Below are 23,950 nucleotides of genomic sequence, written 5' to 3'. Positions count from 1 at the left end.
CTTATATCCCGATCGAACACGTTCATCCCTGGAACCAATCGACTTCACACGTATCATGATGAACTAAAGAGCCCAAAGAAGCGGCTGTGAGACATGACGAGTACGGAAACGGCCTGCACTGGAATGCTGGCTTCTGTCAGCCCACTCGACCCAAGAATTTGCCTTCCAGATGTCACACTCACATCCTTGTGGCTTCATGACATCAGGGACTCGATTTCATGAGACACTGTGATCGGTTCGCCATGCTGGTAATCCTACTACTACTGCATAAGGTTCAGCCGCTGAACTTGAAGTTGACCCTTTGTCGCCATCCGACGACCGCCGCTCTGCAACCTGCCTGTGAAAGCGAAATCACTACGTCACCGATCACCGACTGCTTGCTCTTTTGACTTTCGGCCATCAATCTGCCCTACAGCCGCCCCTCTCCTTTCATCTATCGTCGTCGTCTCTCTGGCTTCGCTCAGGAATGACTATCTCGGCTGTACCTAATTCTCCTTTCATATCATGGCCACTGTCGAGCAGAACCCCATCCAGCAGCGGATACCGCACACCCGCTCCGCCCGGCTAGCGGATCAAGGTAACTTTCTCAACTATTGCTATCTACAAGAGTGTTCCATACTAATATACACTTTCAATTGCAGCTGCGACTGCCGCCCTCTATGTCACCCATCCGGAGCGGAGCCTCGCTCTCCGTCAACCGCCATCGGAATCTGACCCAGCCGGTAGGCGACACCTATATATTTTTGTGGAAAAATGGCGGGTCTGACTTCAGTTCGCACCTACAGTTTCAAAAGCGGCTGGATTTGGTGTTCGGCTTAGTGACGCATCGGCTGCAGCCGCGCTGATGGCGCATGCAAGGAAGCAGGAACCCGGACTCAGACATACCGCGTCAGTCTCGCGCGCCACCGACCGGCGAAAAACAGAGTCGTCACCGCAAGGAGGATATCCGTATCAGGCTGCGATGTATGCTCTCAAGGATCAAAGTTTGCCGGCAACACATGGTAACAGGAAGAGGGCCGAATCTGCGCCATCCGATGCTGCGCATGCGAGTGTGGGTGCTAGGACGAGTATAGCGGCGACAGAGGGGGCGGACGATCCTTTTGACGATTTAGACAGAGCCATGAGAGCCAGCAGGATTCAAAATGCCCACCTTGATCGGAAGCTCTTCACTGCCACGCCACCTGTGGCCCCAGAGTTGGAAGAGCTACGGCGAAAGAGTATACTGGAGGCAGCTTCCATGTCGATGGCAAAAGATATGTATGGAACTATGGAGGCCAAGGATGGGGGACTTCAAAGTAGTTCTACTACTCGCTCTCAACGGGCTGCTTCGATTCCCACTCGAGACTCTGCGGCTTTGCGACAGGCAAGCACGTTAATGCTCGGCCAGGCGATGAACCTGCACGGTGTCGCCGAGAAACGAGCTGCTGAGAAATTGGCTGACCTTGAGGATGAGGCAGCCGCTTATCGAAACTATTATGGGGTTGAACCGCAAGGTACACGCTCGAGTCTTGCTCTTCGCAGACGCAGGGTTTCAAACGAAACGGACCAATTCGATCAGGAAAGGTCCAGGGAGATACGAACTCAGATGTCGACTCTGCGGTCCAAGCTTAATGCAGTCGACGAGAAGAGGAATGAGAAGAGACGAAACGACCGAGCTTCACTTCTGGAACTCGCAAAAAAAAATGTCGACGCAGCGATCCAAGATATGGACAAGCGTTTGTATAGTGGTGAAGCTGAACAGTCGGTCGCCTTGCAGAAATATCTGGATGGAAAGGCAGCAGAGCGGGCGCAGAAGGGCATTCAGGACATTGACACGCAATACATGCTCGCAAATAAAGTCAATATCGGCGGTCGTAGGTACGTGGAAATGTCCGAAGTAGAAGACGTGGCTCGCTCCCGACTTAAGCCTACTCTCGATGAGATTGAGGACATTGCGGAAACACAGAGAGCTCGGGAGTTGGAGGCGCGTCTTGATGAGGAGCAGAGGCAGCGTCTTGCGGCGATCGAGCGAGAGCGCGAAGCTGATATACGAGCGGAGGAAGAACGTCATCAAGGCAAGTTCTTCTTATTGCTTTCTTGAGAAGGGTGTCTAACTGAAACAGAATACCTGAGGCAAAATGCAAGATCCAAGGGAGAAAAGGCTTGGCCCTGGAAACGAAGATCAAGACATCTGCCTTCCGCTGAGTCTGGAGCAGATCAGGTTTCTGACCAACTCACGAAAGAGGGAACTAACGGTGCTGCTGCTGTCGCTGTGGAAGCTGCTCATCCTACCGAACAAACCACGGAACCGCGAGCCAGCGGTGCTGCTATTATGCCTGAGGAAGTTGCTCGTCCTACCGAGCAGCCAACGGCACAGCATGTGGCACAGCAAGACAACAGTGCTGCTGACGTCCCCGTGGAAGCTGCTCAGCCTCGACTCGAAAAGACAGCTTCGGAGGACAGCGTCTTAAGACGAGAAACGAAATTCAAGAATTGGTTCAAAGAAAAACTTGGCCGTCGTTCCAGTGGACCGTCGAAAGAAACCAACGGAACACGCGAGCCCGCGCAGGATACTGCTGCCATCTCTGAGGGCGAGAGGACCGAGCACATTAATATTCCGCAGGAGGCGGATAATGGCAGAACAGAGACTGCGGAGGTACATAAACAACCGGCGCATGGACCTGTAAGCGATCAAGACCAGTCGCGCAGAGGGCCGTTGAGGTCGAACCCCGTCACGGCAGAGGACCTCAACCGTCGAGCTGGGAGCGCCTCTGACGACACGCCGAAGAAGCCTAGCGAGCCCACTGCAGAAGCAGAGTCGAAGGGAGTTGCCGAAAGCAGCAGACAACAGCAGGAGAAGGAGGACTCGGTCCACGAACTGCCTGCGCCGTCGGTTGAGAAAGTAAAGGAGGAAGAAGACCGCGAAGACGCCGAGCCCCTGCCCCCACCCCCTTCTATGGGGGACCTCGTCAATAAACGCCGGAGCAGTGTTAACAGTACAGTTCGGGAGTCGCGCTTTTCCGAGGATCTTTAGTGGCTTTTGTTATCTATCTTTGCAATATATCACCTTGTTGTTTATATTGTTTGGTGTGTTTTACTGGTTCATTGTATGTTCTGGGGGGGCCATGTCCTTCTAGAAGAGGTCGAGTTAGGGCTTGGATATTGGTTATCTGTTGTCATATTGTGTATGTTATTTCAATGGTCTATGCATCTAGGATGTCAACTAGAAAGTACTTGCGTTGTCATCAGTAGTCTCTCAGAGCATTTCTGGGCAGCCAGGATGCCTCTGATTACTGGGTATAGTCAGCTGTCTTTCTGATTCAATCGAGTGCATACCCCACAGACATGTTTGGCGCCAGGACTCCAACACCCGCGTGTCAGCCAACGGATGGTCTTGCGCTGACGGTCTTACGTCGACCGCAGATATTAGTAGCTGCGGCAGATGTTGTCTATAAAGGCCGCTGGTTGGTCCCTGGGTCTGCTATGGTGCTGGGCAACTGGAGCACTGGGTAACTGTTGGTGAAGTTCACTCGGCAGCTGTAACACCTGCGCCCTTCCTCCGCAGTCCCACTTCCTTCACTTTTCAACTTCATCACCTCAGTAACTGTCTCAGTTCATCTCTTCCACCCCTCTCTTGAGCCCATACACCATTTGATAGCTATATTCTGGTTCTTGATTGAAATTCACAGCATCGCATCCAAAGTCCGCTCTCAATCTGTCCATGCAACTTGTCTCCAACGGGGTCAAAACCGTCCATAAAGCTTCTACTGAAGGGACTAAGATCGCAGTCACATATGGACAGCCTGTCTTAGAGGGCTTCGCAAGTTTAGCCGCTCTGGTATGTTCTTGCCATCCACTATAATCTGACTTGAAGTACCATTCTCACTAACCACCTGGGCTGGGCATAGGCCGCCGAATGGGCCGCTAAGAACCCAGGGTCAGCAGCGTCAACTGCAGCCGGGATTGCTGTTATCGCTGCCCCAGGCTTAGTGGTTGCCCCGACGCTTTCTATTCTTGGGTTTGGTCCTGGTGGTGTGCAAGCTTGTTCGTGCCCTATGTTTCAATTCGTTCTTTTCCTGTCTACCTGATAATCATGATCTGACTATTGATGTGGTGCTCCGTAACTAGGCTCCCTTGCTGCCAGCGCACAGGGTGTAGTTGGCAATGTCGCAGCCGGATCTACGTTTGCTACGCTGCAGAGTGCCGGGGCAGGAGGGGCCGGTCTTGCGGTCATTGATGGAGTTGTGCAGGCTGGGGTTTTGGCTGTGGGTGTCGGGAACGTGGGGTTAGCGAGGGTTAGGGCGAGATTATAGGTCGGCTTTGTCGCTGGATATAATGAGTAGGCGTGGGTCGCAAGATGGGAGGATGATTCTAATGGAGATTGGAGTAGATCTTGCATTTGATTTTATATTTCTGAACCCGACATTAAAACCCAGTATCTCAAACAATGATCCCACCAGCTTTAAATGCCCTGCTCAGGTGTCAGCTGCCAACAGAAACCATCGTCCGTATAAGTGGTTTAGTATTGTACCAGATGGTGAGATATCGACTGCCCTGAGGGTGGGCAGAGCCTCAAGCCCCAAGCCCCGGGCTTGATATTCGCTGTGGCCCTGTATGTTGCTAATTTCTCGACAGTGCTTCATCCCAACTATAGCTGATCATTCAATCGAGTGCTTCTATGAGTTTGTTTTCTTTTGTTGATGTTCTTGCATGTACCTTTGTTGCTTTTCTAATTGCCAACTGACAAGGAACCAAGCTCTAATCCAACTCGAGAATGTCGTTCAAATACAGCTGTAGAGATCCTAGTATAGAACCCATATCAAACTTTCTACTACTGAATCTAGTACATACGACCATAGGGTGTGGAGAACAGGGCTTCCCGTCCGCTCAGCCGTACTTAAGCCACACGCCGGTAGGTTAGTAGTATGGTGGGTGACCACATGCGAATCCCTACTGTTGTATGTTTTTTATTTCATTTTTTCTCCCTTCTATATTGACTGCTATCATAACCGAAGTGCAATAAGCCCTGAGGGTGTTGGTTTTTAGAGGTGATACTAAGTCTAGGCTGAGTGCCGGTGAGAAAGATAAGAAGTAAATTTTAGGCCTCTACTATTATTTCCAAGCCTGTGTTACGGAAAGGGTCTGCCTCTTCAAATCCCTTTCCTATCCCTGGTTGCTCTGTGGTAAGCTTCGTGGCCTCGATTGACTTACCTTTCTCTGTTCCTTAGCCTCGTCCAACTAGTATGAAGACTAGTCACGGTCCTTGGTGAAGCTCACGAGAGAAAGCAGGGCCAAGATATACAGCAACGGCTCTATATCTTGTAGAGTTGAGTGCGTACGAGTTGAGATGCTAAAGGTAACTCTGAGATAACAAGTGGCATTGATCGCGAAGATCTAAACTAACTACAGAGGTAACGAGCGTCCTTATATATCCGTTCATCCTGTTGTAGAGACACCTCTTTTGTAGAGTTGTAGACCATCGACATTTGTAGATAATCTGCCAATCTACAATCCCTTGGCATCTACCTGATAACGTGACGAGTCACGTTATTCTTATGTCAGTCATTCTCGGGTTTGTGCCTGGTCAGGCTACGCTGACATTGGTTCACGTCATTCCCTGATTCCATTTGCTGAGAGCAACCCGTGACGCGCTTGGCGGTTTGATCCTAGGCGTGTCATAACAGCCTGAAGATATGTAGATAGAGCTTCTTCAGTTTTTAATACTTTTTTTATAGCATTTATGACGGCAAGCCAATCAGAACATTCAAACAACCATCCTGGCGCTCATATTCAGAATACTAAGCATGGAGAAGAGAATTATGTACACGAAGGGATCATTTGTGGGATGTCCTTACGAAGCGAAGCCTAACTTCTATTGATAGTGTAACGGCTGGGTTCCTATGCGCTAGTATAGGTCAGGCCGCTGGACTAAAAAGGTACAAGACAACTGATCAGAATGATCAGTTGCATCTAGCGTCCTATATATCAGCGAAGGCCATGCCTGAGCCCTTATCCTGGGGTTTAGCCCATAACAGATAGGTGGTCAAAGTTGGCAGAAGTCGGTGTAAGCGATACTGACTCGGTATCACGGCCTGCAGCGCCGTGACAGGGATAAGATTGGGAATTTGTCTAAAATTTGGAGATATAGGGAGCAGCAGTGCTGTATATAGGCCGCCGCAGGCTGTCAAAACATGGTTTAGACGCAGCTATTCTATTACTAATAAATTTTGACTGGAAAGAAGCTGTGCATTCTCCTCTGTACTGGGCACACAGGAGGAATAAGTTTAGGGAAGGGATAAGTAGGTGGAGTTGCAGAATAAACATGCTTTTAATCAGAGATAGTACTGTCAGAAATACAGCACGAAACTCCCTGAATTTTCTATCCAAGCTTTCTTGCTGTACAACCCCTATAGTTATTTGGGACAAATTCTGGCATCAGCACCAGAGCATGGTTTTGTTCTATATAAGTCATTAGCAAAAAAATTCCGGTACATACGACCACAGGGTGTGGAAAACAGGGCTTCCCGTCCGCTCAGCCGTACTTAAGCCACACGCCGGCTGGTTAGTAGTATGGTGGGTGACCACATGCGAATCCCAGCTGTTGTATGTTTTTGGCATTTTTTTTTTTCTTTTTTCTCTTTTTGACAAATACGGCCTTCTGAATATATATATATATACATGGAAGGTGGGAGATCAAGAGTATGAGTATGTCTTCCATTATCTTTTCTTTTGCCGTGAATTACTACAAGGCTTACGCGGATATATACGCAGCCACTGAGATAAATCCTCGTGGCCTCTCCCTGAAGATATCGATCATACGCGATGCTCAGCTCGGATTTGCGAGATGTTCAGCAGAGCTAGAAGGGATATGTGTAGAACTAGAGTCGGTCATTTAGATTGTTTGCCAGTCACTCTCGCTTTCTATTTGCGAAAGCTATATATAGTGGTGTAAGATCGCTCAACGGCCTCCAGATAGAGCACCATAAAGAGTATATACGTAAGCAATCCCAGACCTCAGCATACCTAGCCGGTGGAGGTTCAAGTAACCGATCAGAAATCCTGATTCCACAGATACCGTCAGGACTGCCTCAAAACCGAATATGGCGGCCCTCTCACCCCTCCAGTACGATAAGCAGGCCCCAACTCTCCACTTCTTGCGCAGTCCTCCTCTTTCCATACACTATCCTCCCGGGTCCCATCGAAGATCGTAATTCCTCCCTCATCATCTATCTGCCACTGCCTCACCACATTCCCACAACCATCCAGAAACATATGCAGCAGCCCTACACCATCAAGCGCCTCCTCATCCTCCACAAACAAATGCGTCACCACACAAGCCGCATGGTACGCTGCATAGCGCATTAGATTCTGTCCCTTTCCCTCATTTTCTTGGTTCTCGTCCTCTTCACCCTGTCCAAGACTCAAAGCTGCCTTCCAACGGCCTCTCTCTGGCCTGGATATGTCCCACCCCACCAATATTCGTAACCCGCTCAGGGAAAACCACCAACGCATCCGCAACAGATGAGCGCGGGCCGAATATTTCCCTATAGTCAAGAATAATCCCATCCGGGCCGACGAATGCTGCGTCGAGATTCCCCGCCCAGACGGCCTTGTGGGCTTTTTCTTTTGAGTCGTCATAGCAAAGGCGCAGATACAGGCCTTCGTCTAGTGAGCCTGCGTAGTCTGCATAGGGCCGGAGATGCTCGGGGCGGAGTGGGCGGAGGATTGTGTCGATATGGGTGAGGATCGGGCGGCTTTCTCCTTGTTCGGATTGAAATTGCGTGTTGTAGGGCTGTAACAGTTCACACCCAAGAATTAGATATGAACTAACGTGAATATCAGAAAGAAAAGAGAGAAAACAAAAAAAGGGCGCACCTCTCGACCTTGCTTCTCAGCTTGAGGAATTGCCGGAGTAGACGGGTGCGGCGCTCAGAAGGGGGTCTCTGATGTTGGTGCGGGGTATGCTCAAGCTGGTGCTGGTCTGGGGAAGTCCTACTGTGAAAGGACGTATATCTCTAATGGAAGGGAGCCGCAGAGGGAGAAGGAGGAGCTTCGCCTTCTAAGATTTCGAGGGGGCATGATGATAATGTCTGAAGAGTGTAGATGGAGTATTTGTGCGAGGGAGCGTTAGGAGATTGGAGAGCCACTGCGCAACTCAACATGGCACGGATATCCATCGGCCGGATGTGTTCCAGCCTTCTCAGTCTGATACGCTCTCTCGCCGTGCACAGTCTTGAGCGGACTACCTCCAATTCCCAGCCATCTAGCAAGTTTTGGCAGAAGCCCTTCGTTTGCTGCATTCATTGCATCCCACTCGTCATACGCGGGTCTGATATCGAGCGTCCTCGCAGTCATCACCATGACTATCCGCATCTCGTTATAGACCAGGGTTTGCCCGATACAGTTCCGCGGCCCGTGCTCAAACGGGCGCCATGCAGCCGGATTCGGATAGAGTTCATGCCCGGGACCAACAAGCCAGCGCTCCGGGATGAATTCTTCTGCTTGAAGCCAGAGTCGGGGATTTTTGTGGATGGTTGGATGGAGGATTTCTGCGCCAATGGTATGGTCTAGTTGATAGCTATTCCCAAGGCGGTCGGTGAGGGTGACTCCGTCGCGCCCCTCGCGTGTAGTTGAGGCCGGGGGAAATAGACGTAGGGTTTCTTTGATGACAGCTAGAGTGTAAGGGCACTGATTTAGGAGAGCTGGGTTCGACTTTAAAAGTTGCGCTGCGGCAGACGGGACTGTGCCGAAGATATGATCGTGCTCTTGTCGCATCCGAGCTAACGCTTCGGGGTGTTTTGAGAGCATATGATACACGTAGACAATACTACTGGATGTGGTGTCATTGCCGGCAAACAGAAAGAGGCGGATCTGGTGGGTTGCGTATTGTGCGAAAGTGTCGTCTAGCTTGCTTGCTTTGCCGTCTTTCTGGAGGTAATCAGCCAAGTATGCCTCGAGAGCGAGGGCGATAACCGATTTAACGCGTTTGGAAGTCGAGGCCGCGCGCCGGCCTTGTTGCATCTCTGCAAACCTCTTGTCGAGTTCTTTCCGGATGCACCTATCCATGACACGGCCGTAGTATTTTTGAACCAGGGGCCGCAGCGGATTTGCACGGACGCGGGGGTCCCAGAACGAGTGCCATTTCGTGATAGTATTTAGCGCGTGCACCAATTCGTTATCAGAGCGTTGATAGTTCGAATCCATATCACTAGAGCCCAATCAGAGATGTGGCTTACAAAACAGGAAGGAAGGCTGTCGTTGTTATCTCACAGGGTCACCTTGAGTATGACCTCCATCGTCAGTCGGGTCGTCAGGTCGTCCAGATGAACCAGCCCTGTCCCGGCCTTCTCACGTAGGATATCACAAAAGACCTGAACCGAGTCAACGACAGTCGACACCTGGTCAACCATATTCCCAGCACTGAAGCCAGGATTAAAGTTCGAACGCCATTTCTTCCATTCGGCATCGTTCATCGATACCATACTCGGCCCGCCGGTGATTGGATGCATCAGACTGGGAAAAATAGCAGACTTGGGCAGATTGTACTTGGTTGAGATTTGCAGTGCGGCATCCGGGTCATAGACCATAACGAGTGCAGGAAACACCGGCCAGGTATCCATCAGGAACATTTCAGTGTCGGCAAACTCCACGGCCAGTTCATGAATCGGCAAGAGGACATGCGCATCGGCTGGTAGGCGATCAGTATATTTCTTCAGGCAGAGGAGATGGCCCGTGAGCCAGCTCCAATCCTTGGGCATGGGCTGAGATCATTAGCTACATCGCAATGAATGGTGAGATACGTACGATGCCTCGTTTCCGCAACTCATTGATCTTGCGACGGTGTTGAAAGCCGCAGTATAAACCGTATCCTATGACTGTCAGCAGCGGGATGCTGAGCGTCAGCACGAGATTAATGACGGCCATGATGGCTCAACCACTGGCGAGCTAGGTAAATGGCTCAATATGTCAATCAGCTTAAGACAAGAATCAGCATGATGGACCAGCTTTAGGCCAATGACGGTAATGGGGGCCAGGGGCTGGAATTCGTTGTTGTTAGAGCCGCTCCACGGGTTATTAAAACAGCTTAGGCCGAAGAGCTGGAGGAGAACTGGAGACACGAGGCTGGAGGCTGGTGCATTGTGCTTACCTATGCATCGGTTCGTCTCCTCAATTCGCTATCAGGATTTATTACCATGTACTGTGTAGGCCTATGTGCATATTAGCTTGAGATAGGCCATTTGCTTTTGCTAGTCATTGCTCGCATCCTTCCATACTCACCATCATGAGTTTCGACCTCGACCGCCCCTTCGGCAACATCATCAATTTCCGCGATGTCGGCCGCACCATCAACAAAATCGCCGGGCGAAAGTATGCTCAAAATTTCAGTTGTATCAGAGTATAGAGTCTCATGCTAACATGGACAGAATTCTGAAAGAGGGTGTCCTCTTCCGCAGTGCTCGGGTATGACCCCTATCTCCATACCATGTGGCCGCCCGAGTCAACAGTCGACTCGTCCGATGACTGCTTTTCGCGAATTATACTTGCATGTATAACGTATGCTAATGAAGAAATATGTACCAGCTCGATGAAGCTACCGAGAAGGATATTCGCCGTCTAACAGACGACTTGCACATTTCAACCGTCATCGATCTGCGCTCTACGTATGTGCTCACTACACTATTTGCTACCTACCTTCATACTCAAACCTTACAGAACAGAACATCAGATGGCCATTAAGAAACACAAGCGCAGACACAACATCCCCACCGGCTCCTCCGACTCCCAGCCCCAGGATGAAGATGGATACATCCATCTCCCCTCCCTCGACGACACAGAATCAGGCGCCCGACGCCATCTGATTAGTCTTACGGGAAAGGGGTTCGAGCGACAGCTTTTGTGGCGGTTAGACTGGTGGAATTTCACGTCTGTACATTCCTATTCTCAGCGCGCTCTACAATAATGTCGTGTGAGTGCTGACAGCGCGCAGAAAAGTCCTCGCATATGTAGCAGCAGGATACAGGCAAGACGCCGTGCGCATCGTCGGGGAGCATGTCATGAAGCCTGCTGGCTTGACCGGGCTGGCGATTGATACTCTTGAAGCGAGCAAGGGCGAAATAAAGCAGATATTTGACATTCTTTCATCAGTAGACACGGACATAGCGACCGACTCGTCTACATCTGCATCTTCAGCTGGCGTATTAATCCACTGCACACAAGGAAAGGACCGGACAGGCCTTATAGTCCTTCTCTCGCTCCTTTTAACCGGCGTCGTTGATGCCGAATTCATAGCAAGCGAGTACGTGCTCTCCGAGAAAGAACTGGAGAATGAATCGAGCGAGGAGAAGGAAGAGCGGATGAAGGAAATTAGAGCAATAGGGCTGGACGAGGAGTATGCGCGATGTCCTAAAGATTTTACTCAGAGGGTTGCGACCTTCATTAAAGAGAAGTATGGTGGTGTCAGGGAGTATCTGGTGTCGGTGGGCGTTGACGAGGGGACTTTGGAGGACTTGAGGAGGCGGTTGTTGGCGTGACGGATTGGACGTTTGAATGTTTGGAATATAGAGCGTCAAAAGGGAGAAATGTATCCAAGCTTTATAATTACCGTTACCTATATATGTCGTAAATCATAACCGTAATCCGAGTCCAAGTCCAAAGTGTCTAAAGTGTATCTCGAACCCGCAACCGATGAAAGGCCAAATGCAAAAGCTACACAAACTTAAAATGAAACTAAACGTGCGCCCCCCGGTAATAGTTGGTGTTCCTATTGGCGTTCGGCCCGGCTGAATCCTGCGTTAGGGGCTCTTCGTACACCATCTCGGGATGATCCGAGTGGGCGGAGTTTATGCGCTTCTCGCCTTGAGGTACGTGGTTTCGCGTGCGAACGGACGGTAACAAATCGACCACAAAAGAGAGGACGTAAAATGTAAAGACTAGCGCGATTACTATAACGTCCATAGTTAGCAGGAGTTTTATTAAAGGAAGTGAAATCCATACCCCATTCGAGCACCGCAGCTGCATTCCTGCGATGCGGCCTATGCCACCCGCAGATACCAAAGGCAATCGCCAGGGCGACCTCAACAACGATGAAGAAGGCCTTAATCGCAAAACTGGCCAATAGGATACGATGCTGGGAGCGGTAGAAGATGCCAATACGAAGGTACTCAATGCAGATGAGGATAGCGCTGACAAGATATGCAACACTACATGACGGTTCATTAGCCCAATCCTGCTGTTACACAGTTTCCGCAATGCAAGGCGCAACAACTCACAGGAACATCGCCAGAAAGCCACTGTGTAGATGCGGATGTCGAAGGGTGTCATAGACAGATAAAAGAATCAAGCCCAAAGCGCCGGCGACCGAAAAAAATATAGACGCGATAGCGCAAAACTTGTCAAAACGCCCTTTGTTCGGTACCAGCTGCCCGGAATGTCGCAGCCATCGCTCTGAGACGAACGAGAGGTCGAGGAACACGACTGTGATAACGCTACCGGTGATGAACAGCGGCTTGAGACCCTGCGCGCCGACGTCTGATATATACCTGCGAAACCGTTTAGACAGATACTTGCGATGGGAGGTTCCAAATTACTCACGCGATTGTTTGTCCTGTTTCCATGCTCGAGTAGATAGGGTAGCCTTGGACGCACCAGGTTCCCAGCATTGCGGCGAGCATGGCTACATGTGTTAGTTGCTCCTGCTGTCGACTCCTAACTCGTGTCGTGTTGACGTACCTATCCACATGCACGCCGAAATCACGGGGAAGATCCAGAAAGAAATAATCCACATCTTGTCTTGTATATAGAACTGCGCCTACCACCTACGATTGCGCACGGCGGTTGGGAAAGAATATTGTGTGGTGGAGAGGTCGAACGGGGAGATCGTAGGGACTCCAGTAAGGAGAACAATCATAATATAAAAATCAGGAGCGCCGGGGTATTACGTATGCTGGGAGCACCATGGGTAGGTATAAGTCGGGACTCGGGTGCGTGGAGCCACTAGCTCACGAAAGCAACAACGGGAAAGCATAGCGGAAGCTGCGGATGTGGCTGGCTCACGACACAGTGATCAGAGGAGTTACTCAATGATTCCAAGAGCCGTTTCTCTTGGCAAATGGTCAACTGGCCTGAATCAGCCACCAAACTGACTAAAACTGAACATGGCGAAGTCGTGTTCGGATCTGCAGGCAGGGATGACTTCACTGCTGCCTTCGGAGATCAACGTCATTGTTGTGGTTGTGAGAGCCCTCCCGGAACCCGGCTTTCTTAACTCCGCTCTCAGAAGACTTCGTGATTCGGGAACCTGGGCTCTAAAGAACCTCATACTACATGAAATTTTTTTCTAATGGTACTCGTGTAAGAGGATAACTATGTCCAGATTATTATAAGTAGGTAAGAATAAAGACCTCTATTTAAACTCCATGCCCGCGAGTTTAAACCATAAACAAGAATCTAAACAAAGAATGAAGGAGCACAGAGCTGGGAATTCATGGTCGGCTCACGCGTTGGCGGATGCCCCCGTTAATCACACGGGTAGGTGAGCTGGGCACTTTGTGTTTTATGACTTCCACCACCGGAATGTAATCGCCACTGCTGGCTGGGCTGCGTTTTCGAGGACTGCTCTTATCGCTCTCGCTCTGTCTGTTGGTAACGGATCTCGCTGCCAGCGCTCCAAGGTCCGGCGAACCATGCAAAGCGTGCGGCCGAGCGCTGGTATACGGCGTCTTTGCTAGACGTGTCGGAGACCCGCATTGAGGGTCGATTGGATGGTGCAGGATGTGACGGGACTCGCTCAGTTGCGCTGTTTGGTGCAGAGGTATCTGTTGGTAATCATCTGGAAGGGAGCCGGGAATCGCAGGAGGCGCATGAAACACCGACGGGCGACTCGCAGAGCTAAGGTAAGGTGGCTGGTGGGTTGATCGGAGCGTCGTCGTCGACGATTGCGGACTAACTGATGCGCTTGTCCTGGCCCAAGTGTCATAGATACTGGTATCCAAGGGGTATGGCGAAGCGGGTGCGGCGCCAATATCGCTTCCAGACCCCTTCACTTGTTGACTTTCAGCCGAATCTGGTGCCGCCTGTAGTCGCCTCCGCTCCAGCGCCTCAAGTTCCCTATTAGAAAGCGTGACGTTCTTGTGCCCTTCAGAATGTGCGCGTCGAATGCGCTCCAACGCCCGCTCCACCAACCAGTCTTCATTGTCCTTCATCGCCAACTGAACCGCATACGCAACTGTTTTATTCGTGTCTTCGTACATGTCGTAATCTGCACCCTCAAATGGACCCTGCCCGTCGTCGTGTTCCAGCACAGAGCTCCGCAGTATGCCCCCCCTATCCCGTAGCCCAGCTAATTGTCTTGTGTCCAGTCGATTACTTCGCGAACCAAACTGACCCTCCGCTTCACCACTCGGCTCCTCTACTCGCATCGCACCATCCACCAACTGTCCACCCCGCCTTCCGTTCTGTCTCCCCAGATGTGCCCCTGGTGGTCTTCCCCAATGGGGCATACCATAAGGAGCTCGCGGCCGACCACCTAGACCGCCTCCTCGGAAAAAGCATTCTCAATAGGCTTATCCATGAACGCGGCATGACCGAATACAGTCACGCCAGTAGCTCCAATGAGCCAGAGAAACGTGGCAATGGGAGAAGCCCAGAAACCCAGGGGCACCGCGACAATTAGCAGTCCAGTGTAGAGTTGAGAGGTATTGAATCGGGCAAATCCTAGGTCGAGATCACGGCCGCCAAGCTTTCCAATACCCCAAAGGCCACCACTGACCAGGAAGATGACAAAAAGTAGCAGCGGGTTGGTCAAGAGGCTGTAGACACTGAGCAACACGAAGATGGCGGCATAGTTGCTCGAGAAGTAGGACAGATTGTAGTTGACCCGGCTTTGGGCCTCGCCGAAATTGGCAGGCTTTGAGAGTCGCTTGAAGTCTAGAAACTCAGAAATTGGACGAAGATTGGCAAACCGTGATCCTAGTGACTGGGAGCGAAGACTGTTGAACCGATCTCCGAATCGCGAGGTAATCGCGTCGATGGGAATCTGGATCGAGCTCATTGTGGAACGTAAGAGATATGATGCGTTTTCGATAAGAGAGAGAAGTATAGAGGTCTCTGAGAAGGAGACAAGAAGTTCTATAGTGACTGGAAGAAATGTGTGTTGATGAGAACTGAAGGAAAAGGGGTGCCTAAGTCGAGGCTGAAATTATTGCCCAAGTGTCAAGTTGGCAGGAACGAAAAGCGTTTAGCCTCTTTGGGCCCCGTATCTTATCGGTCTTGTTGCCGCCAGCCACCCCAGCATCAAAGAGAGAAGTATCCTCTTGTAAAGAATAATGTTTTCCAGTTGACGGGGGCAAGCGGAGAATTAAAGAAGCCGAACTGAGCTTGTAATCCCGGTTGCGATGATCATATTCCAGACGACAATGTAACGGCCGGAATAGAGCTTCTCGCTGAGCGCGGAATGTTGCCCTTCGGCCAATGCCAAAGGTCACGTATTCGAAAATGTCTCGTAGCCTCGCCGTCTGAGGGCCGAGACTAAGAGAATCAGAAGGCTTTCGATTCTCGCAGACGACTAATTTGTCTCAAGGCCCAGGTCCATCCTGAAGTTGTCGATGGTACAGATACTGGATTAGGTGAGGTGGACACACCCAGGATTTATAGACCCGGCGCACGACTCAAGACATCTATAACTCGTCCTATTGTTATCAAAGTAATGGTATTGCTCTTAATGCTCTAGGTTCAGTCTCATGATTGGTACACGTCGTTTTCCAAGCGTGGATCATTTATGATGTCAGGTATCATTACAGGGAACAGTGCCTGGAGTCCCATTGGAGTGGTAAAACGCCCAATCAATTCTCCAAGTAAACATGTGTATGCGCTGTCGTAGATGTCGCCATTGAGATGCAATGCGATGTTCCAGCAAGCTGAGAAGTAAATGCATACAGAATGACTGGTTGGCTCTCAATCACACACATCTGCCGGGGAGCAGCAATGCCCGTGGATATGGGGCATGCCACAGCTCCTCATGTCTTTTCTACCAGCTACATTAGGCTTGCGCCATCATGACTTATCAACTGCATCGATTATTTCTACACCTCCTGGTTGACGGACCATGCTGATGATAGTGCTCTTGGTTTGGTCGACAAGAAGGATCTGAGCGCCATATTGGCGCTCAATCCAATAGACTTGTCATACCAGTCAACTGCTGGTTATCCGGATACTCCTATCAGGTACCAGAAGGTCAACCTACAGAATGCAATCTGAGAGTAAATCATTCGTCTTTCATAAAAGCAGTCTGGTAGGAGATCTGTTAATAGGTTTCTGCAATTTCTGTCCGCGTACAAGCAGTGGACGGGCCGGCCTCCAGCAATGATCCGTAGGGCATCCTGAAACACCTCTCGTCGCCCAGCTTGGGGTAGACACGTCAAGGATGCACGTTGATCCACATGCCTAAGACGTACTTGAGCTGTCCCTGTCTAGATGAGTGTCCGTGATACCAGGTAAGAGTGGACTACTATGAAGTACTCTTGAGGTCCAATACGGAGTAATTTGTTCTGGACCGCGGCCCACTATCAATCGGGCGGCCTAGTATCGTCTTGCGGCGAGCGGAGCAGTTTTGACCGCCTTCCTATTTATTTTCTAGAGGCCAGAATTTCCAAGTGTGCTCAGTTGGAGTCGCGAGACAACAACATCGAAGGGTCAGCGCTGATGATGGAATAATACTTTTGGTTCAATCGTATTTATTCGTCCTGTCATAAAAAATTATCGCATCTGCCCCAACGCCGCCGGGCCTTGGAGCTTTGACCGCTCCCGCAACGTTTCCACAATGAAGACAGCAACACTCCGTCTGTTCCTGTTCACGGTCCTCTTCGTTCTCGCTGCGGCTTGGACGAAAGAAGGTCGGTTAATGTCAATTGACATTGCGAATCAGGCTAACTTTGGTTCTACTATCAGACTATGAGATTTTCCGTCTCCATGATGAAGTTACCGCAACAGAAGGCGCAAATGTTACATTTTACGGTACCTTCTCGAAAGCCCTATCGAACTAAATCAGACCCTAACGAGAACGTCCAGACTTTCTAGGAGTTAAACAAAACGCGAATCAGGATGATTTGAACAAAGCCTACCGTAAAATGTCAAGACTGCTCCACCCCGACAAAGTCAAGCGTTCTTTCATTGCCAACAGCTCGAAAAACAAGAGCAAATCTAAGACCAACCAGAAGGGCGTACATGTCAACCGCGGTCCCTCCAAGCGAGAAATTGATGCCGCCGTCAAGGAGGCCCACGAGCGCGCCCAACGCCTGAACATCGTTGCGAACATCCTCCGTGGTCCAGGTCGTGAGCGCTACGACTACTTCCTGAAGAACGGTTTCCCGAAGTGGAGAGGTACCGGTTATTACTACTCTCGGTTCCGTCCCGGACTTGGATCTGTCCTCATCGGGCTGTTCCTAGTTTTTGGCGGCGGTGCTCATTACGGAGCTCTTATCCTCAGTTGGAAGCGTCAACGGGACTTTGTTGACCGCTATATTCGCCAAGCTAGGAGAGCTGCATGGGGTGATGAGCTTGGTATTCGCGGCATTGGCGGGGCGGCTTCCCCGGCCCCTGTCCCAACTCCCGATGCTGCCAATGCTGCCAATGCTGCCAACGCCGGTGCCATGCCGATGAACCGTCGGCAAAAGCGGATGATGGACCGCGAAAACCGCAAGGAAAAGAAGGGAAGTACGAAGACAGGTTCCCGTAGGAGCGGAACTTCTACCCCCACAGGCGAGACGGTTGAGTCGACTGGGGAGAGAAAGCGAGTCATTGCTGAGAACGGAAAAGTGCTCATTGTCGATTCTGTCGGGAATGTATTCTTGGAGGAGGAGACTGAGGATGGTGAGCGCCAGGAATTCTTGCTTGATCTTGAAGAGATCCAGCGCCCGACCCTGCGTGATACTATGATCTTTAGGCTGCCCTGTTGGATATATCGAAAGACTGTTGGCCAGCTCGGAGGGTCTAGCGCGGTGGACGACGAAGCTGCTTCAGAGGACGAGCAAGTCGACATTGTGGAGCAGCCGGGTCAATCTAGCTCTGCTGTTTCTTCTAGGGGCGCGGCCGCTCGCCGAAGAGGGAAACGTTCGTAGCGGCCGCGTTGGGTAGACTGCAATTGCTGGGCTGAGGCTGGGTGAAAATTATTTTTGTATTTAGTAGCACTTAAGCAGATAGTAGTCTTAGGAATGTATAGCCCGTATTATTATGTGGAAACAGCAACGTGTAGAAATAGGTTTAATTCCTATTACGTGATTTGCAAGTAAACTCCCGACTTCTATTCTAATAAAGCTGCAGTAGTTCTGGAGAGCATCAGGTGCCAATGAGAGACTAAACAAGTAATAATATCATCGTCGTACATAAGTCATGATCATGACCTTCGTTAAATGAGTGCTTCATCATGCCCAACCTTTAATCCCTCTGTGCTACAGAACAAGGCATACAGACTCGCCCGTTGCCTACATTAGCATCTTCGCAATGTTCATCAGTCCATTGATGTTGCTGGCCATGCCGCCGCCGTCACTACCGGAGCGCGAAGAGCCGCCTCCGAATATATGCTTCGGCAGATGGATTCCGATCATGGAGAAGAGCTTGACAAGCACACCGCTCGTGATCAAGGGAACGACAACCAGCATGAAAACTTTCACCGGATGACGCCGCGCATAATTGACGATGTCACGGAATAAACGCCTGATGTAGCGGACCACGCGGTGAATGAACCCAGAGCGAGGACGTGCCCTTCGCGAAGAGGAAGAGAACACAGACGGGCTTGAGCGTCCACGAGTACTGCCGAAATCAAAGATCGATGGTGCAGAATGACGGCTGTGGTGGGTGGAATAGCCAGTAGTGGACCGACGAGAAGGGGACCGATCTGAGCGCTTCCGGACATAGGCGCCAGATGTCGAAATAGAGGACCGGCCGTCGAACCAGCCCATTTTGAACTTGTATGATGATCAAATAGTGAGATGGCGAGTTGCTTGTCTGTTGGCTCCCAATATCGAACGTCGATGTGCTTAACGACGGTCAATTGACTGCTTGACAGTTCTTCCCTTTCCTCTTGGAGCGATTGAGTTTCCAAGTATCTGTGCCTGCTTCTCGATGCGACGACTTGCTCAAGCAATCATAGAGCAGTTGCGGGGTCCTTTCTGCAAAACACAGTCTTAGGCTCCGTTCTGCATTGATTATTGTCTCCACCACTTCTTTCAGGAAATTAATCAGATCAGCCGCGTGCAATGATACAACCGGGCAGATGAACATACCGAGAGCATGGAACAAGTGTACCGATGGACAAGCTGGAGGAACAATTACTTACACGCCGTGGAGCATCCGTCAAAAAGCGTTGCAGAAGGTGAGAGAAAGTCTGATCAGCCTTGAGCGGAGACCGAACATCCATCGTTTGGCGAGACCGAGGGAGCCCCTGTTGCGACAAAGTCGGTGGCTGGCACTCGCAGCTTTAGTTCTGCCCCTTCTCGCTGGTGATTGGTGTAACCCTCAGGGGCTACAGCAATCAAAGCCTCAGGCAGCGGGTTGTCTCAAGCCAGACAACCCGTCATATGATTATTGCCTGGAGGGGTTCGGACAGCCATAAAGTGTAACGCCTTTCAATAATCTCAGGCTTATATAGTCAAGTACGGAGTAGATTCGGTCTGAGCCGCTAACTGGGTAGATAGGGTTAACCAGTCCGCTTACAGCACTTTGGATCTGCGGTTCTCGTCCACACTGTCATTGTCTGAACCACCGACGTCATCGCGTCTTGTCTACTATACAGTTATCTGGCTTCAGCATCTCAGATCTTGCTCTTCGTCCTTCCTCCTTCACTCTTTACCTGCCTCGCTTCCTTACTGCGGGTATTACCTAGGTTTGGCAGCTATCGTTCTCGCTTTCACGTTCTCCCTTGTCAGTCTAGCGATTGAACAGGATGCCGAGTAAGTCCGATTCAGATCAACTTATCTGCAACGCCCGCTGACGTCTTATGAACAGAACTCCCTGATTACTGTAAGACCAAAACTTACGCCAACAAGTAGCTTCTTACCCTCGGAATAGATAAAGTATTGGGCGTTGCCCCCACCGCCAGTCAGCAAGAGATTCGCACTGCCTACAAGAGGTGTGCATGCATGCCCTTCACCGGTGTGCCATAGAAGTGCTAATGTGTGCAGAGAATCCTTGAAATCGCATCCTGACCGAGTACCAGAAGGATCGCCTGAGAAGTCGGCGCGGACACGAAAGTTCCAGGAGATCAACGATGCATACTATACCCTTTCCGACGATACCCGCCGACGAGAATATGATGCGAGAAGGAACCTCGAACAAGAGATGGAAGATGATGAAGGAGTACCCGGCGGAGAGGGTGGATTCTGGTCATCATTTGGATTCGGTTCTGCAGACCGTGAAGAGAGATCAAACGAGCAGTTTGGATCTGTGTTCGAGGAGATGCTCCGGGAAGAGGGTATGGATGGTGCGGGTGCACAAGGAGCAGTGTCGCATTTTTGGTCGATTGTTGGGGGCGCCAGTGGTGCTGCTCTTGGGTTCATTGTGGGGAATGCCCCGGGGGCTATAGCTGGTGCTGTTGCTGGGAACCGCCTAGGGGCTGTCCGAGATGCTCGGGGCAAAAGTGTCTATGAAGTTTTCTTGGAGCTGCCAGCGACCGACCGCGCACGGCTTCTGAGCCAACTGGCGGCTAAAGTCTTCCAGCATACTATGGGGCAATGAGGTTTTTTTTTCTTCTTATAGAAGTGCTCAAGCTATACCCCAGTGACCATTGACTTATAATATCTCCAGATATTGTGTTTTCCATGTGTTAACGTTTTGATTATCCATGTGTGTGATACAACTTTGTGTCTTAAGTGTGTATTTTTCTTCCACCTTAAATTAACTACCTTCCTTAAAGAGTACATTTCAGCCATCCCTCCAGGTCGATCTATCGATAAGCCGACCCACGCTGGCGGCTGATCTAGGCCGGGATCTTTCAATTGACCGCCTCCCTGCCTCGAATTTCGGGGCACCGTTTGCTTTTGTCTAGGCCCCCACTGCCCCTCTCTCACCGCAAGCGGTCAGGAGTCAGGCACATTATTCTCCCTGCATTTGTACATTTCGTCCTCTTCAATTACCTCAAGTCGTTATTCTTTCTCGGCGTATTTGCTATTTGAACTTCGAGATTATCTTGGGTTAATATTGTTCTGTTACCTTCACATCGCCAGCATTATGTCTACCGTCGAAGGTGCCGGGGTCTATCCCGCTCTGGAAAACCGTCCATTGAAGGGCACGATTTGTCTTTTCGATGTTGACAATACCTTGACGCCTGCAAGAAGGGTAAGTGCGTATCGGACTCCATATTATGAAACTTTAAATGCTAATAAGGCGCCTGCATTACTAGCACGCCACAGAGGAGATGCTCCAGGTGCTTTCGCAGTTGCGGCAAAAGTGTGCCATTGGCTCCGTTAGTCCTCTTGAATATCCTGCACTGAGGATTGGCCGTCTCATTTCAGGTCTTAGGTTGGCGGTTCCGACTTCTCCAAGCAACAAGAACAACTCGGTTCCTCGAGCGTCGACGTTACTTCCCTCTTCGACTTCTGCTTCGCCGAGAACGGTTTGACAGCCTACCGCTTAGGAAAGCCCCTCACCGGTAACAGCTTCATTCAATGGATTGGGGAGGAGAAGTACCAGAAGTTGGTGAACTTCATCCTCAGATACATCGCGGACCTGGACATTCCAAAGAAGCGCGGTACCTTCATTGAGTTCCGAAACGGAATGATCAATGTCAGCCCTATTGGCAGAAATGCTTCTGTTGAGGAGCGAAACGAATTTCAAGAGTATGCTTCTTTGGGATTTGTGCCGTAACCGGTGTTCTGACAGTGGCCACAGATACGATCGGGTGCACAACATCAGAGGTCCATTCGTGGAAGCTCTGAAGAAGGAATTTCCCGATTACGGTCTCAGGTAAAGTTGCGATAGTGGCCTATGTTAATATTCTGACGCTGACTACTCTTCCCAACAGCTACTCCATTGGCGGTCAGATCTCCTTCGATGTTTTCCCTACCGGCTGGGACAAGACATATTGTCTGAGACATGTCGAGGCCGAGAAAGAGATCTCGGGTATTGACTACAAGACGATTCACTTCTTTGGTGACAAAACTTTCCCTGGCGGTAACGACTTCGAGATCTACGACGACGCCAGGACCATCGGGCACTCCGTTAAGGATCCGGAAGACTGCTTGAGACAACTTAGGGAATTATTCCAACTTTGAAGTGCATTGCTTCGAAGCGTCCGCTGCAGAAACGTTTCTTGATATCACTCACTATACATTAATAGAAGAATATAATTCTCGAACTATGTGCCGTACATATCATGTCGCTAAAGTCCCAAGATCTAACTGTACCATGGCTAGATCATATTGAGCCCCATAGGAGATGTCTGTTCACTGACAAATATTGATGCACTTAAAATGAGAAATATCGGACACTGAGCGTAAAGCATAGGTCAACTATAATTATATTGACTACGCCAGACGGCACCAGCTTAGTCATCGGCCGCCCGGAATGTGCTTTTAGAAGAATATGGGGACTTCCATCACCCGACCATTCGATCGCTGTCATACTGTGCAAGCTAACAATACCGACCCTACCTCCCGCTATACCCCATTCTGTGAGATACTCAGAAATGGCTCCTCAAAAGTCTGTTGCTGAGCTTCCACGCTCGGTTCTTCCCCGCCTGACGTGGAACGCCTCATCGACTCGAACGAGCCTCACAGCATCTCATTCCGCTCCCCTCCCTGCGGGAAGGAAGCAGAAGCAGTCCCCACAAGGTTGGATTACCTTCACATGGCAAACACAATTACAAGTTTTCTCGCAGTCAGCTGCGACGTTCTCCACGGTATCTCGAAACTTTACTTCGACTTCAATCGCTCAACGCTTTCCGCACTCGATATCCCACAAGACTAAGTCCCAGAGTACACAGCCCGTTGGCGCTCCCATCCGCCATAATGGGGTCTATGTTGCGACCTTTAAGCCAGCCCGTCGGGCTTTTCATGCTTCGGCGCCGAGGAAGCGAGACCACCATTTCGATACGCTGAAGTTCGTCCAGCGGCTCAAGGACGAGGGATTTAGTGAAGAGCAGGCTGTCGCCATGATGAGGGTCCTTAATGATGTTATCCAGGAGTCAATTCAAAATCTCACCCGAACAATGGTTCTGAGAGAAGGTTAGTCGGCCTTCTGACTCTTCGGCGGCTGTTGAGAACGCGCCGCGGAGGAGGTTTTCGGAATAATACTGATCTCCTCCCGAATTCTAGATACCGAGAGATCAGCCTATACTCAGAAAGTTGACTTTGCCAAACTCCGCTCCGAATTGTTAAACGCAGATTCGACTGAGGCACAACTCATACGCTCGTCGCACGAAAAGATTGCCGCCGACCTAGCGAAACTTAATTCACGACTTCGGGATGAGATAGGACGCACTCAGGCCTCCGTACGTCTCGACCTTAACCTTGAAAAGGGTCGTATTCGGGAAGAAGCGAACAGCCAAGAGATGCGCATCAAGGAGACAGAAACAAGAATTGAACAAGAAGTTGCAGGTCTAAGGGAGCGTGTGGAGGCCGTTAAGTTCTCTACATTACAGTGGCTTATGTATGGCTTTCTTTCTCTGTATTGGATTTTAGAAACTCGCTAACAAACTGTTTTAGGGGTGTCTGCACTGGTACTGCTGCTTTGATTCTCGGTGCCTGGCGTCTTCTGATGTAAGCCATTGCTGTCAATCGGGCCGAGTGCATAGGCGATTGCGCAAAAGAGCTGGTCCTTAGTGCCAGTTCGCTGTATCATATACTACGATGTTTGCATTGCATGGTGCCGAGGTTATGTAGCGCTCGCTTTCTTCTTTTCCTTTGTCTCAGGGTACAATGATCTTGGAAGCGACCAGTGCTTTTTTTTTTTTTTTTTTTTTTTTTTTTTTTTTTTTTTTTTT

At 50.3% G+C, this 23,950-nt stretch overlaps 13 protein-coding genes across 13 annotated transcripts; 7 read left to right on the top strand and 6 right to left on the bottom strand.

The window, feature by feature from the left end:
- Positions 1 to 130: 130 nt before the first annotated feature.
- On the top strand, positions 131 to 3,209 carry BDW70DRAFT_144913 (uncharacterized protein). The gene is made up of 4 exons (XM_073738341.1): positions 131 to 577; positions 642 to 722; positions 786 to 2,054; positions 2,103 to 3,209. The coding sequence occupies exons 1-4, from the start codon at positions 505 to 507 to the stop codon at positions 3,011 to 3,013; spliced, it is 2,334 nt and encodes a 777-aa protein (XP_073591233.1). The 5' UTR covers positions 131 to 504; the 3' UTR covers positions 3,014 to 3,209.
- Positions 3,210 to 3,540: 331 nt separating this feature from the next.
- Positions 3,541 to 4,411, top strand: BDW70DRAFT_14433 (uncharacterized protein). The gene is made up of 3 exons (XM_073738233.1): positions 3,541 to 3,817; positions 3,888 to 4,023; positions 4,108 to 4,411. The coding sequence occupies exons 1-3, from the start codon at positions 3,701 to 3,703 to the stop codon at positions 4,290 to 4,292; spliced, it is 438 nt and encodes a 145-aa protein (XP_073591232.1). The 5' UTR covers positions 3,541 to 3,700; the 3' UTR covers positions 4,293 to 4,411.
- A 2,446-nt stretch (positions 4,412 to 6,857) lies between these two features.
- On the bottom strand, positions 6,858 to 7,903 carry BDW70DRAFT_14346 (uncharacterized protein). Its single transcript, XM_073738105.1, has 2 exons — positions 7,855 to 7,903; positions 6,858 to 7,771 (listed from the first exon to the last, which is right to left on the bottom strand). Exon 2 carries the CDS (start codon positions 7,615 to 7,617, stop codon positions 7,057 to 7,059), a length of 561 nt encoding a protein of 186 aa, XP_073591231.1. The 5' UTR covers positions 7,618 to 7,771; positions 7,855 to 7,903; the 3' UTR covers positions 6,858 to 7,056.
- A 203-nt stretch (positions 7,904 to 8,106) lies between these two features.
- Positions 8,107 to 9,903, bottom strand: BDW70DRAFT_154216 (cytochrome P450; the record flags this gene model as incomplete). Its single annotated transcript, XM_073739793.1, has 3 exons — positions 8,107 to 9,187; positions 9,250 to 9,740; positions 9,784 to 9,903. The coding sequence occupies 3 exons, from the start codon at positions 9,901 to 9,903 to the stop codon at positions 8,107 to 8,109; spliced, it is 1,692 nt and encodes a 563-aa protein (XP_073591230.1).
- Positions 9,904 to 10,642: 739 nt separating this feature from the next.
- On the top strand, positions 10,643 to 11,510 carry ptyA (putative tyrosine/serine protein phosphatase; the record flags this gene model as incomplete). The annotated part of the gene is made up of 2 exons (XM_073739792.1): positions 10,643 to 10,902; positions 10,967 to 11,510. The coding sequence occupies 2 exons, from the start codon at positions 10,643 to 10,645 to the stop codon at positions 11,508 to 11,510; spliced, it is 804 nt and encodes a 267-aa protein (XP_073591229.1).
- Positions 11,511 to 11,608: 98 nt separating this feature from the next.
- BDW70DRAFT_14342 (Frag1/DRAM/Sfk1 family protein) lies at positions 11,609 to 12,867 on the bottom strand. The gene is made up of 5 exons (XM_073738098.1): positions 12,709 to 12,867; positions 12,571 to 12,652; positions 12,249 to 12,518; positions 11,974 to 12,179; positions 11,609 to 11,921 (listed from the first exon to the last, which is right to left on the bottom strand). The coding sequence occupies exons 1-5, from the start codon at positions 12,761 to 12,763 to the stop codon at positions 11,707 to 11,709; spliced, it is 828 nt and encodes a 275-aa protein (XP_073591228.1). The 5' UTR covers positions 12,764 to 12,867; the 3' UTR covers positions 11,609 to 11,706.
- Positions 12,868 to 13,354: 487 nt separating this feature from the next.
- On the bottom strand, positions 13,355 to 14,805 carry BDW70DRAFT_14323 (uncharacterized protein). Its single transcript, XM_073738077.1, has one exon. The coding sequence runs from the start codon at positions 14,475 to 14,477 to the stop codon at positions 13,461 to 13,463; it is 1,017 nt and encodes a 338-aa protein (XP_073591227.1). The 5' UTR covers positions 14,478 to 14,805; the 3' UTR covers positions 13,355 to 13,460.
- On the bottom strand, positions 14,504 to 15,028 carry BDW70DRAFT_164506 (putative COPII vesicles protein Yip3; the record flags this gene model as incomplete). The annotated part of the gene is made up of 1 exon (XM_073741484.1): positions 14,504 to 15,028. The coding sequence occupies one exon, from the start codon at positions 15,026 to 15,028 to the stop codon at positions 14,504 to 14,506; it is 525 nt and encodes a 174-aa protein (XP_073591226.1).
- Positions 15,029 to 16,661: 1,633 nt separating this feature from the next.
- On the top strand, positions 16,662 to 18,213 carry BDW70DRAFT_144905 (putative endoplasmic reticulum DnaJ domain protein Erj5). Its single transcript, XM_073738340.1, has 3 exons — positions 16,662 to 16,868; positions 16,924 to 16,989; positions 17,044 to 18,213. Exons 1-3 carry the CDS (start codon positions 16,796 to 16,798, stop codon positions 18,090 to 18,092), a joined length of 1,188 nt encoding a protein of 395 aa, XP_073591225.1. The 5' UTR covers positions 16,662 to 16,795; the 3' UTR covers positions 18,093 to 18,213.
- A 19-nt stretch (positions 18,214 to 18,232) lies between these two features.
- BDW70DRAFT_144903 (uncharacterized protein) lies at positions 18,233 to 19,608 on the bottom strand. Its single transcript, XM_073738339.1, has 2 exons — positions 19,257 to 19,608; positions 18,233 to 19,196 (listed from the first exon to the last, which is right to left on the bottom strand). Exon 2 carries the CDS (start codon positions 18,930 to 18,932, stop codon positions 18,456 to 18,458), a length of 477 nt encoding a protein of 158 aa, XP_073591224.1. The 5' UTR covers positions 18,933 to 19,196; positions 19,257 to 19,608; the 3' UTR covers positions 18,233 to 18,455.
- A 28-nt stretch (positions 19,609 to 19,636) lies between these two features.
- On the top strand, positions 19,637 to 20,865 carry BDW70DRAFT_144901 (putative DnaJ chaperone (Caj1)). The gene is made up of 4 exons (XM_073738338.1): positions 19,637 to 19,922; positions 19,978 to 19,992; positions 20,041 to 20,101; positions 20,154 to 20,865. Exons 1-4 carry the CDS (start codon positions 19,916 to 19,918, stop codon positions 20,704 to 20,706), a joined length of 636 nt encoding a protein of 211 aa, XP_073591223.1. The 5' UTR covers positions 19,637 to 19,915; the 3' UTR covers positions 20,707 to 20,865.
- A 163-nt stretch (positions 20,866 to 21,028) lies between these two features.
- On the top strand, positions 21,029 to 22,447 carry sec53 (phosphomannomutase SEC53). The gene is made up of 5 exons (XM_073738337.1): positions 21,029 to 21,306; positions 21,371 to 21,433; positions 21,490 to 21,806; positions 21,859 to 21,933; positions 21,992 to 22,447. The coding sequence occupies exons 1-5, from the start codon at positions 21,199 to 21,201 to the stop codon at positions 22,239 to 22,241; spliced, it is 813 nt and encodes a 270-aa protein (XP_073591222.1). The 5' UTR covers positions 21,029 to 21,198; the 3' UTR covers positions 22,242 to 22,447.
- A 145-nt stretch (positions 22,448 to 22,592) lies between these two features.
- Positions 22,593 to 23,902, top strand: BDW70DRAFT_14288 (CCDC90 family protein). The gene is made up of 3 exons (XM_073738005.1): positions 22,593 to 23,192; positions 23,283 to 23,616; positions 23,673 to 23,902. The coding sequence occupies exons 1-3, from the start codon at positions 22,655 to 22,657 to the stop codon at positions 23,728 to 23,730; spliced, it is 930 nt and encodes a 309-aa protein (XP_073591221.1). The 5' UTR covers positions 22,593 to 22,654; the 3' UTR covers positions 23,731 to 23,902.
- Positions 23,903 to 23,950: the final 48 nt, after the last annotated feature.

Source organism: Aspergillus foveolatus (genome assembly GCF_047715535.1).
Source record: "Aspergillus foveolatus strain CBS 279.81 unplaced genomic scaffold BDW70scaffold_113, whole genome shotgun sequence".
Taxonomy (NCBI): Eukaryota; Fungi; Ascomycota; class Eurotiomycetes; order Eurotiales; family Aspergillaceae; genus Aspergillus; species Aspergillus foveolatus.
Note: the sequence above shows the minus strand (reverse complement) of the source record. Positions and strands in the feature narration are given on the sequence as shown.

Coding starts and splice junctions, on each gene's coding strand:
- BDW70DRAFT_14342 (XM_073738098.1), bottom strand. CDS start 12,763: ATGTGGATTATTTCTTTCTGGATCTTCCCCGTGATTTCGGCGTGCATG. Junction 12,653..12,708: donor TTCGGCGTGCATGTGGATAG/GTACGTCAACAC, acceptor TAACACATGTAG/CCATGCTCGCCGCAATGCTG. Junction 11,922..11,973: donor AGCTGCGGTGCTCGAATGGG/GTATGGATTTCA, acceptor TGGACGTTATAG/TAATCGCGCTAGTCTTTACA.
- BDW70DRAFT_144901 (XM_073738338.1), top strand. Junction 20,102..20,153: donor ATTCGCACTGCCTACAAGAG/GTGTGCATGCAT, acceptor TAATGTGTGCAG/AGAATCCTTGAAATCGCATC.
- BDW70DRAFT_14288 (XM_073738005.1), top strand. CDS start 22,655: ATGGCTCCTCAAAAGTCTGTTGCTGAGCTTCCACGCTCGGTTCTTCCC. Junction 23,193..23,282: donor AACAATGGTTCTGAGAGAAG/GTTAGTCGGCCT, acceptor CCCGAATTCTAG/ATACCGAGAGATCAGCCTAT. Junction 23,617..23,672: donor TCTACATTACAGTGGCTTAT/GTATGGCTTTCT, acceptor AAACTGTTTTAG/GGGTGTCTGCACTGGTACTG.
- BDW70DRAFT_144903 (XM_073738339.1), bottom strand. CDS start 18,932: ATGGGCTGGTTCGACGGCCGGTCCTCTATTTCGACATCTGGCGCCTAT.
- BDW70DRAFT_144905 (XM_073738340.1), top strand. CDS start 16,796: ATGAAGACAGCAACACTCCGTCTGTTCCTGTTCACGGTCCTCTTCGTT. Junction 16,869..16,923: donor TGCGGCTTGGACGAAAGAAG/GTCGGTTAATGT, acceptor TTCTACTATCAG/ACTATGAGATTTTCCGTCTC. Junction 16,990..17,043: donor CGCAAATGTTACATTTTACG/GTACCTTCTCGA, acceptor GAGAACGTCCAG/ACTTTCTAGGAGTTAAACAA.
- BDW70DRAFT_14346 (XM_073738105.1), bottom strand. CDS start 7,617: ATGACGACTCAAAAGAAAAAGCCCACAAGGCCGTCTGGGCGGGGAATC.
- BDW70DRAFT_144913 (XM_073738341.1), top strand. CDS start 505: ATGGCCACTGTCGAGCAGAACCCCATCCAGCAGCGGATACCGCACACC. Junction 723..785: donor ATCGGAATCTGACCCAGCCG/GTAGGCGACACC, acceptor TCGCACCTACAG/TTTCAAAAGCGGCTGGATTT. Junction 2,055..2,102: donor GGAGGAAGAACGTCATCAAG/GCAAGTTCTTCT, acceptor TAACTGAAACAG/AATACCTGAGGCAAAATGCA.
- BDW70DRAFT_14323 (XM_073738077.1), bottom strand. CDS start 14,477: ATGCCCCATTGGGGAAGACCACCAGGGGCACATCTGGGGAGACAGAAC.
- sec53 (XM_073738337.1), top strand. CDS start 21,199: ATGTCTACCGTCGAAGGTGCCGGGGTCTATCCCGCTCTGGAAAACCGT. Junction 21,807..21,858: donor GAGCGAAACGAATTTCAAGA/GTATGCTTCTTT, acceptor CAGTGGCCACAG/ATACGATCGGGTGCACAACA. Junction 21,934..21,991: donor TTTCCCGATTACGGTCTCAG/GTAAAGTTGCGA, acceptor TCTTCCCAACAG/CTACTCCATTGGCGGTCAGA.
- BDW70DRAFT_14433 (XM_073738233.1), top strand. CDS start 3,701: ATGCAACTTGTCTCCAACGGGGTCAAAACCGTCCATAAAGCTTCTACT. Junction 3,818..3,887: donor TCGCAAGTTTAGCCGCTCTG/GTATGTTCTTGC, acceptor GGCTGGGCATAG/GCCGCCGAATGGGCCGCTAA. Junction 4,024..4,107: donor TCCTGGTGGTGTGCAAGCTT/GTTCGTGCCCTA, acceptor CTCCGTAACTAG/GCTCCCTTGCTGCCAGCGCA.